This window comes from Plodia interpunctella, chromosome 13, assembly GCF_027563975.2.
Source record: "Plodia interpunctella isolate USDA-ARS_2022_Savannah chromosome 13, ilPloInte3.2, whole genome shotgun sequence".
Lineage (NCBI taxonomy): Eukaryota > Metazoa > Arthropoda > Insecta > Lepidoptera > Pyralidae > Plodia > Plodia interpunctella.
Window position 1 is genome coordinate 1,095,769 of NC_071306.1, and position 11,740 is coordinate 1,107,508.

General features: G+C 36.2%; 1 protein-coding gene across 1 annotated transcript; it reads left to right on the forward strand.

The window, feature by feature from the left end:
- Nucleotides 1-1,629: 1,629 nt before the first annotated feature.
- On the forward strand, nt 1,630-6,413 carry LOC128674694 (phosphatidylinositol-glycan biosynthesis class X protein-like). Its single transcript, XM_053753509.1, has 5 exons — nt 1,630-1,936; nt 2,412-2,559; nt 2,964-3,118; nt 3,851-4,001; nt 4,802-6,413. The coding sequence occupies exons 1-5, from the start codon at nt 1,812-1,814 to the stop codon at nt 4,958-4,960; spliced, it is 738 nt and encodes a 245-aa protein (XP_053609484.1). The 5' UTR covers nt 1,630-1,811; the 3' UTR covers nt 4,961-6,413.
- Nucleotides 6,414-11,740: the final 5,327 nt, after the last annotated feature.

The window sequence follows — 11,740 nt, forward strand, 5'->3', positions numbered from 1 at the left end:
GTGAGTTTCACCAATCAACTTTGACGTTAACTTTAACCTATGCGACAATATCGCGTAGTTTGTTTTTTAAGCGCAGGTTAAAGTTATATAATATCAAAGATAAAGCGGTGGTGGTGTAATGGTTAAGCCTGTGGATTGAAAGGTCCCAGGTTCGAATTCTACTCGTGCCACTTGAGTTTGTATACCAATCTGACTCATGTATTTTATGTTTTCATCGACCACCACTTACTTCCGCTTAAGGATAACATCGTGAGGAAACCTGCATACTGGTTGATTATTATTAACTTGTGTGTGAAATGGGGAAAGCAATGGCAAACCACTGCATTAATGATGACAAGAAAGTTGTTGTGTGTGTTTCATTCCACGTAATTGTCCCTCAGCCATGAGGAATACGACTCTGAAGAAGAGGAAAGTTGACCGGTGCAACCAACCCTCAATACTTGGGGACCATGATATGATAGAAATAGATGGTTTGGAAATCCTCAAGTGTAGGAAAGTGAATCCTGGACTCCGACGCTCAATGGCTGAGGGAGCAATAGCTCCTTTGAGAGAGGCAGTTTAGACCTAAATGAATTAGATAAATATGATTGGATCCTGTCACTACGATTTTAAAGTCATTTGACCAACGACCTTAGCTAATTAGACTTAAAGTAAAGCTTTACCGTGCTACTTAATTCAAAAATACCTATAGGTATAAAACCAAACAAAAACACACATATAGGTATCATAAAAAAGTGGCGCACCCTGTGGCGTTTGTGTGTCTATTATGAACACGATAAACGCAAAAACTACTGGACAGATTTCGTGCCCAGCAACTTGGTAGAAAAGGTTGCACCTACAGAAATTGTGTCGAAGTCAATATTTGTGGCTTCTTCTTACATTCTACGGCCAAATAGGTATGCTAACTTTAATTCATGGAATTACTAAGTACTACGGAGTACCTATTAAATCCATGCTATAATCTAATAGACTTCCATCAAATTGTTCAGTGACACCAATCATTAGTACGCGGAGCAAAACAGCGGGATTACGTAAAAATCTGATAAAAAAGCATGTTGCAATGTGTGTCAAGGCGGGTCTAGTTAAAATGCAAATTCGGTTAAACACTAACACACTTTCCTTGTATGCATTTCTGAATAAAAACATTAAATCGATAGATACATAATTAGTCTAAGTAACATTTTTTTGACAGTTTTTTTTTGACGTGACAACGTCTTAAATTAGGTTGCGGCTGGGAGTCACTTATGAAAAAGTGTAACGCCCGGTAACGTTACGATGAGTCACCGAACGAGAGAGAGGCCCGCCGAATGCCTTGCGTCTCTCTCCCACTCAACTATGATCGGTCTGGCGCGCGCGTAAAAAGACGTTGTCACGTAAAATCTTCGCCCGTAAAACCGACTTTACAGGCAACCATTTTTTTAATACTCTTTGTATTGGAAATTAGGTGAACACTAAATTCGGTTGTAATAAACTACCACACCGATTACACAGATAGAACAATATTCTTAAATCTGTGACTGTAATTTCATTTTTTGATTATTATGTAACGTATGTTTATATATCAGTGCTTGTTGTAATTTTTTTATTCTACTTGACAATGACATTTTGACTGACGTCTTGCTATCAAATCGTCTTTTTAATTTAGTGATTTTTGGTGTGAGAAGAAGCAGCGGAAGGATCTACTAATTTTATTTATTTTAATAATATACCAGATGACTTCTTGTTTTATATCAATTAAAACATAACCATAATTTCTTTTTTTGTTAATTATAGCAAAATCTATAAGAGATAAATCCTGTACAGTTATCGAAATGTCCATTTTCGCAATCTATACTTTATTAATCGGTTCTTTATCTTTTATCAGTGCTGTTAGTTCGATTTCCTGTAAATTTAACGTGAAAGCAAAGCAAGCGTTACTAAATGAAGGATTTCACAGGTAGGTAATAATTACTTTTGATTATGATAGGAAAATAAATAGGTATCAGTAAAGTCAACCGGCAAGCCTATTCATGTTTCGTTCTCAGTTTTCACTCTAGCTATAGCATATAGTTGTATTATAGTTTAGTATATGTATGTAGCATGCAGTTTGCAGAGCAAGATATAAAATTCTGTGTTAATAACTTTTCCAAGATATTAATATTTACCTTGCTTAAAAGATTACGAATTGTTTTTTTTATTTATTTTTATTTGTTTAACTACTGGTCACTAAAATATTACACTACAAGTACAAATTTATCAGCATTCTGTTACAGGACAAAATTCATTGTAAATTTCACACAAAAATACCTTGCCCTCTGCTATTTTTTAACTAGCTATTTATTTATTTAAAACTTTACACAGGCAGGCAACAGAATGCTAACAGTTTTGTTGTGAAAGTATAATTTCAGAAGTAGGGCCTTTCTGTATTTCAGGAACATCACATATCGGATTGTTTTCAACAGTGAAAACGACAAAGACAGGTGGCTGTATGAAGACTGCATGGTCAGCTTGGAGCAGACACTGCCCCCTGGAGTGTTTGCCAACCCCGATGAACTGGGGGAGCTCCGGAGAACACATCGAGTAAGAATCTTGTAAACATTTATATTTTACTAGATGTTGCCTGGGGCTCTGTTCCCGTGGGTCCCCTTTGTTCCAGTAGTTTGTAGCTTGTGAGAAATAACTATAAATATAAAAATTGATGAGAAAAAGTGCCTGTGAATGTCTAATTTCTAAATAAATTATTTGAATTTGCGAATTTTGAGATATAATATAGCCTATAACAATCTTGGATAATGTACCTTTTTAAGAGTGAAAGAATTTTTGAAATTGGTTTGTTAGTTTCGGCGATTACCCGCCTTATAATAATAGTATATATTAATAATTATATTTTTTATTAATCTTAATGTTATCAACCGTGAACACACCAGGGTGAGTGAAATACTTCTTTAATAATAAATTGTTATTTTTCTGTTTTTATATTCCAGTTGAATGCGATACCGAAGAACCGTGTGAACGTGGAGCTGCCAGCGTCACAGTCGCAGCCCAGCACTGTGTTCGTGATGGGCTCGGTGGTGCAGAGCAAGGTGTCGCTGTGGCTGCCCGTGCACGCCAGGTATCACCATGCCAAGTCCGGTGGCGGGTGAGTACCATTACAATAATACTTATTGCACAAATTATTTACATAGTATACATAAACACATAGTATAACATAATTAATTAGATCTATTGTGCAAAAGGCTGTCTTATCGCTGTAAGCAATTCCTTCCAGACAACCTTCTGGAAAATTGCTAGATGTGGAAATATATTAATGCAAGTCGAATCAAACTGAAAACATTGTGAGGAAACTTGCGAACTGGTTGACAGTTTTAGTTCAGTAATGTGCATGAACGACTTCATAAGTCATGTGAGATGTCTTTAGGTGACTTGATTATAATCTGACACCGTGTGTGTAGCAATAACACACTCGAAAAGAAAGACTATTATAATTCGCGGACATGCAAAAAGAAAAAGTTCTTCTTCTCAGCGTGTCTTCTAATATTAAACGAAATTAAAATTCGTCGTATATCCTTATAGCTAGTAAATATCTTCCTACTGATTAATCCTGATTTACATTATAAATGAGAAAGTAACATTTTTTGTTACCTCTTCACACTTAAAAAATACATGCTCCCTTGGGAAATTCCCGTTGCAAGCTAAAATAAAATGAAACACATTGCGTCTCAATACTTTACTCGCGTTTTCCAAACGTGGGCGACCGTCGGCAAAATCGCCATGGCATAGCGCCATCTATATTTGGTTCGACGGAATCTGTCTTTAGACAAGAATATCACCCTAGCTCGGTCATAGAGTGAGTAGAGTATGGGCGTTGCAGCACTCAGCGCAACCGCATCGACCCGCCGCGGCTGTTCCTGCGCTGCGCCGACCGGCGGCTGGAGCTGTGCGCGCGCGCGCCCTCCGCCTCCTTCCTCTGCAACGGCAGCTCCCGGGAGAACTGCAGCTGGATGCTCGTGCCTTTCCTTTCGGTCGGTACTCCAACCCTCTCTCGCTCTCGTATAAATGGTCGAGCAAAACCGAACGTCATTTAATTGAAATTGGATCCTCGTAGTCTTTATTTTCACGTAAAATTTTAAATTGTGGGTGTTTCACAGAGCGTTTCGGCTTCGACCGCTGCGGCCGTTTAATTTTCGCTGTTATTACAAATTTTCAAATTTTAACAAAGTTTTACTATCTGACTTTGAAATAACAGAATCAAAATCAAATCATTTATTCAGAAATTAAGCCTTCACAGACACTTTTTCACGTCATATTCTAAATTAAATTATATTTACCAAAGCTTCAAACTACTAGCATTTCGGAACGACTACTTCTGAGAAGAAATGCCGCAAGAAACTCATTCAAACAGTTTTGGTCCCTATTATGCCAGAAGGGCTTACCATTTTTTAAATATAAATTGATATAAACTGATCTGTACTGTGGTAATGTCAATTTTATGAATGATTTTGGAATTGATTTCATCCTCGCGAAACTTGACGGATAGTATTGAAAGCGCGGCCGCAGCGATCGAAACGCTCTGAGAACCATCAAAAACTAGCATACTACCAGCATATCAGACCGACATCCACTGCCACTACCGAGAAGAAAAGAGAAAGTAAATTATTTAATAGTAACATACCTTAAAAACTAACAGAATCATATTAATATACTTACTTCCGATGTCTATCTATGGTTTAAATTAGTTGTTTTTGCACAATAACGTCTTGTATGTAGAAATACATATTCAGTAATCTTAAAAAGTTAGAAAAAAAAAAAATTTTTTTTTCAGTTAACAGACTCACTAATATGGGACGTGCCAGTTGGAAACAGTGACAGCTACTATATGGTTGCTATCGGCACTGCATTCGTGATTTTCATCGGCGCCACGCATTTACTGAAGGCAATACACGAGTATAAATTGCGAGCGAGAATGAAAAGAACCTCCTAAACATTTTGACAACTCCTGGGCGGGAAGAAACATAACCGATAAATGAATGGAAACGAAGACAAAACTGTAGACGCGGGGTTAATGTGGAGTCGCCATATATATCGCGTCGTTCCACGAACAGCCATTTAAAGTTACACATTTAAAGTGCGAGTTTTTATAAGAGAACAGATTAAAAGTGCGAGTTTTTATAAGAGAACAGATTAAAAGTACGAGTTTTGATAAAAGATGGCGCTGTCACTGTAACTATAATAGAATGTTACAACTTTTTGGAAGACTGACTCATTAGCGGGGAGAAACTTAACATTAAATGTATCGTGAATGAAGATAAAGAAAACCATAAACGTGGAGTTAGCGTACATAGCTAGAACAGTTCAATACGCCTACCAGGCTGGTCGCGGTAAAAGCCGGCACAAGTTAAGGGACAAAAGATTAATAATACAATACTCTGTACTTTTTCTCCTCATATATTTCTAATAAGCGTTTGTCTTGTATGACCTAAATCGAAGCTATGTCGAAGTGTTTTCTGTCTACGATGACGAAGTTAGTGAAGTGATATCAAACTAGTTTCGTATACCAATAAAAATATATAATAGTTACTCATATCCCACAGGCTGGGTGATATCATATATTATCTATAATAATAAATCAAGGTAATAGAACTATTTTTTTCACAATATTTCTCATAGTAGGACCACAATATACCAATGTGGTCCAATTGGCCTACCGGTAGTTCTATTCCGTGGTCCCATCAATAGGATACAGTTATCATATAGGTGTAATATGGACTGGGTTATGGGTTTTCGTATTACAACTAGAAGTATCATGAATATAGAATAAGTGGCCGGAGTTAAAGAGTAACATACTAGTTAAATACATAATGGTTCCACCCGTCTCTGTCACAATACTCACGTGGGAAAAATATGGAACGAATCTGTCGCGGGTTGTCTATTTCAGTCATACACAAGATTTTTGAATGAGACTGATAATAAACCTCGCGTTCCTAAGTACGAATTACGGGTCAGAAAATTCTTAATAATTTTTATGGTATATTAAAAATAAAATGTTTATTTAATAACTTCAAAAGTTGTTTTAAATTAGATATGACACTAATTCGGCTCAATATGTAATATATATTATCGAATTTATATGTAAGTATTGTAGAGCCCATTACATGTCAAGTTAACCTGGTAGGATCCATATGACGACGTGAATAGCGGCAAAAGTGCAATGATTTTGCCTTACTCGATGTGATGTTGACTGTACTTAGTACTTATTTAAAAGAGTCAATTGTTTTTTGCGATATTAGTAACGTGTTATTAAAATCGCAGTGCAATGGTATGTTAAGGATTACTGGTATCTAACGCATAACCTTCCGAAGGCGCATAAGGTACATCTTTTGTTCTACGACTTTTGTCTAAACGTAATAAATACAAACATTTTATTTTTTATAGTTTTAATGTCGTTTCTATAAAACGTTAACTCAATGTTCGATTTTGCTACATAACGATACTGTACTGCCTCGTGTTGCTTGGCTATTAATAGAGTTAAAATGTGTAGAATCGCAAATTAGTATGTATAATGCCAAATGTGGCATTTATTCTAGACTAGTAAGGAAAGTATAACAAATGACTTCGTTACAAAAATGACAGACTTTAATAGAAAATGTAACATAAAGGAAATGGAAGAATACCATTAAATAGGTGGGTAACAAAATATTAACACTTCCCGATTGATAAAAAGTTCTTTAAACAAAAACACAATACAAAAATCTTTATTGCACAAATTAATTACATAGTATACATAAGTACAAAATGTATAATCACACATAGCATGACATTATGGTATTGATACATTGTGCAAAAGGCGGCCTTATCGCTGTAAGCAATTTCTTCCAGGCAACCTTTTGGGAAATTGCTAGACGAGGAAATACAGAAATGCGGGTCGGATTAAACTGACAATTGTAAAAATAGATTTAATATAATAAATATACTTAAAATAAATATCATAAACCTACATAAATGTTAATACTATAAACTTACATACACACATTACATAAATATATACTTATATTGCACATAATTATGAATGAAAATGAAAATACAGAAACAGCTAATCAAAGAGATAAATAATATGTCTTGACCTGAGATTTAAAGCTACTCATTTAATCCGCCAAATCAGCCAGACATCAAGAAAACTTAGGGAAAGGGAATAGCTTCAAAGTGCGGCCGTAGGATGAAGGGGAATCCGGTACCGGAGCGTAAATCATACAGAATAAAATCCTAGAATAAAAGTTGCTTGTTTTGACGTACCCAAATAGTCTTTAGCAGGTTGTGCGTTTGATACCAGTAGCCGATACAGAATATTCGTAGAGGAAGCAGGGTTGAAAAAAATTGTCTGTCTTGTCGGTATAATGAATGTTATAAACCTATAGTCTTCTCTAGGCCAATAAACGTTTTAATCTAAGAATGTTTTATTCTTGTACTGGCGACCTGGCTCGGCTTCGCACGGGGTATTTACCTTCAGTAATGAATCTAATAACAGTGAAAACTGCGTCAAATTTCGTTGCGTCGCTCAGGGTCCGCCTAAGCGATTATATCAATACATATAATAAAACAGTAGAAAAAAATTCTGTACATACATTGAATATATTTACATAAAAACTAAATTAGGCAATAGAGTCATAGTACAGAGTAAGGATTTGAAAAAAAAATCTGTCTGTTTGTACTCGCTATTCTTCGGAACTACTGGACGGATTGGAATGAAACTTTTTTTGTTGTATAGCTATTAGGCCTGGGCAACATAAACTGGAACACCTGATGGAGAACAATGATGGTACAACTAAACTATAGGAAATATAGAAATTACGCTATTTAATATCTCATCGGTGAAAAAGTCGGTATAGCTGTTTAAGTTAGTCAAGAAAAGGGTATTTTTCATTTCGGTCAAGTACCTACCTATCCTTGTCATTTGTTCATGATGAAGCGGTGGTGGTGTACTTATGGTTAATACGCCCGCCTGTGAATCGAAAGGTCTCAGGTTCGTATCCTACTAGTGCCATATGAGTTGGTATAACAATTTGTTTCATATTTTGTAGTTTTCATAGACCACCACTTGCTTCCGGTGAAGGAAAACATCTTGAGGAAACCTGCACACTGGTTGACAGTTTAGTTCCCTAGTGTGTATGCGACTACCTGCCACTAGATGGAGGTAAGTAAGTAAAAGTCAGATGCCTATAGACGACTTGTACAAAATCTGACAACAGCGTAGACGGACGTCAAAATGACGGAGCGCGCCAGAGCAATGGGGTTTGGCTCTAAGTGCGAGTTTCAATATGAGATGGCGTTACTCCAACCACAGTAGAATACTGTGGACCCGAACTCATACCCATTCCTACATCGTTCTCCGTTGCGGTTGACGTCGGAATACAAATTTAAGTTCTTTTAGATTCTTTCTAGAGGTCGTAGTCAGCCTTCTCTCGTTGGACCAGTCAACTTTGACGTTAACTTAAATCTGCGCGCCTATGTCGTTGAGATAAAATCCCTTATTCACATATATGAGATTCTCAAAAAATCAGTTTCTTAAAAATATTAGGTTCTCAAAATAGCAGATTATCAATATAACCGAAATTTTGGCGTACGTTGCGTTTATCTTCAAAGTCTGTCAGGTGAAACGTACCCTAAACGTTTATTTTTAACATATACCAATATTAATTACCTACTGAACACTTGCAACATCAAAAACTATTTTCTGAACCTGTGGAAAAAGTACTAGCAAATACCACATTGTGATCATTTGCCTTAATTTTAAACCCAAGTCAAAAAGTAACATACACACATCATCCTCACCTTTTGCATTAATTATATTAGTAAGGTAGGATTGTAGCATTTATAATATTAGTAGGGTAGGATTGTAATGCTGTGTCGGTAGCGTTGTAGTAGTCTTCATAAATATTGCCTACAAACTAAGAAGAAACATTGAAAAAATAGAGGCATCTCTGAAAACGACCGGCTGCACTTAGGTCTAGCCGAAGAAGATAACAGATAAAGTAGTCTCAGGTCTAGCAGCACTTTTGGGTTTAGCCGTAACATAAACATACAGTCCAGGACAGCTTAAAATTATACCACCTAACTTACAATAGCAATGGATAATGTTTATCTGTTCCTGATTTTATACGTACGTACAGTCAACAGCACATCGATTTACCATGCATGAAACTCTATGGTGCGTTAATAGGGGCGAGTTTGCAATTAATTTAAGTAGGCGAAGTACTATTGACCGTGCTCTAATAAGTTAGTATTAATTGAATATTTCACGATTAGGTGTGGGTGGTGATTTCACGTGGGAGTCCACAGTACAAGTAGGTACAGTCAACAACACATCAACCTAATCAATTTCATTTTCCGCTATTACCGCGCCATACCTACAGGTTCATGCAGAGTAGCTTGATGTGCTGTTGACTGTATTTATGGAGATTAAATCAATCAACCGCAGACAGAGGGAGCTAGGTACTAATTAACAGGGAATCCTCGATACAATTAGCATGTAAAGAGCCGACCACAACAAACGGACAGACAGCGCAAACCACAGGATGTATATATTTATATTAGGTAGTACCTATTTCCGTAGGTACATAATGACCTCTTTGATGAATCCCTTTTACCCGACTGCCGTAGGATATTTGTGTTTTTGAAGAATCTCGTGTGAGCGCGGAGTTTTATTCATTTATGACGATTTGAAGTTCGAGTAGAAAGAATATTAAATTTTTGGCGCCTGTCTGACGTCAACCCTAATATATGCTGCCTCGATTATATGTCCCTTAGTCGTCGCGTACGACATCCACTAGAGAATATAGAGTGGTCTTATTCTAGGGCGGAATAGCGTCTCTGCACTTTTTCACCAAATCTAGGTAGGTACCTAGTTATTTATTTGATAAAAAATAATATATTGCCAGACAATTTCAAAATTTAAATCAAAATTTGATCATTTATTCAGAAATTAGGCCTTCACAGGCACTTTTTCACGTCATATTCTAAATTAAATGATATTTACCAAAGCTACAAACTACTAGTAAAATAACATTATACTTTGTAAGTATTTAATAACATATTTTTTTAAATTTTGTATTCATAGCTAAGTGTCACCCACTTAACACAGCCACAGATCTATATCCGAGAGATACTTCCGTGATGACAGTAGTGATAGAGCAACGAATTGATAAGCTACATAGTATCCAACTGTTTTTTTAACAAACAACCGATTTAAAGTAATAGTTTAATTATAAACGCATCTAAAAACAGAATATGACAATAAGGCCAGGCGCTAAACATGGCCTTCGAGATTCGCAACTCTTAGCTCTGTCTACACCGTAAGAGATACAGACGTGATTGACTTCTGTGGACGTGATACTAACTGGATGTGTTTCATTTTAAATATAGATTCTTCCTCCTACCATTCTACCCTTAGTTTCCTTACCTTCCTGAAACCTTTGATACCTGAAAAAAATATCTAAACTTTTCGCAATTCTATATTAAAATTTTATTTCAATTTTATCTTTAATAATTTTTTTATAGGCACTCTGTTAATGGAGGCTCACGATATATATTTTTATGGTAACAGGCCAAAAAGAAAAACATGAAAAAAAAAAAATTCCAACCGGAAGCCGGAAGTCAGGCCCGGGGCGTGTGAGACGTTCGTCGTGGCCGCGCGCCCCATAGATATGGATTTAAGATTAACGGGGACAAGCAGCGGGCGCGGGGTGGGGGGGCCTGTGTTTACATGCCAATAGGGTTGCGTGCGCTGGGAAAATTGGGATTTTTTTTAAAATTTTATTATTATTTAAGTTTGTGAATTAATAAATAAGGTTAAATAAGTGGGCATTCGTGAAAAGAGTCTCGCTTTCTTAAAAAGTCGGCAACGCATCGGTGACCCTATCGGGTTGCTGGTGTCCATGGCTGCGGTGGTTACTTGCCATCTGATATAAAAATAAATAAAAAAGTCAAGATTTGTAGGCAAGTTTCTTAATAGCATTATTTGTTTTTGTTAGGCAACTGTATGTAGGTAACAGTCTTAGATTAGTGTCTTTTAGTTTTCTGAGGTAACATCAAGGTCTTTATATATTACATAATTGGGAAAGACAACAAATCAAAAAATGATAAAATTTGAGAAAATAAATCTTCTTATTGATTGATTTATTTATTCATTGATGATTAATATTGTATTTACCTATCTAGGTTTTTTGTTATGACTAGAAATGATATTTATCTGGCGCAGCGCAGGAATATCCATAAAATGATTTTAACTTCATTTTATAAGCGCCATGTCACGGTGACTTGTTTGATGTTAGTCAATTTACTAACACAGAACAAATTGGCATGGATTTGTTTACAAGTACCTATTTAAATTGAATTATTTTTCATGTAAACTTTTATTTCGATGACACTGGTACTATATTAATCAAATATGTAGATAATTGTTTGAGTGGCTTGGTATTTATTTATTTAGATTGGAAATCTCACGGTATCAATCATTATCAATAGAGAATTATTTATACGTCTTCAAATACAATGTAGGTATTATAACCACTATAGAATCAGTCCTAAATTAGTTACGTAATAACTTACGTTTACATTACAGTAAGTAGGTATAATAACGATGTCGACGACTGAAGTCGTGGTCGTCGTTATACTGAACTTGTATAATAAGAGGCGGCCCTAGTGTCGGGTGCAGACGCGGGTGCAGGCGGCGATCGATACGGGGCGGGGGCGGGGTCGGGCGGGGCGC

Coding starts and splice junctions, on each gene's coding strand:
- LOC128674694 (XM_053753509.1), top strand. CDS start 1,812: ATGTCCATTTTCGCAATCTATACTTTATTAATCGGTTCTTTATCTTTT. Junction 2,560..2,963: donor AGCTCCGGAGAACACATCGA/GTAAGAATCTTG, acceptor TTTATATTCCAG/TTGAATGCGATACCGAAGAA. Junction 3,119..3,850: donor CATGCCAAGTCCGGTGGCGG/GTGAGTACCATT, acceptor TGGGCGTTGCAG/CACTCAGCGCAACCGCATCG.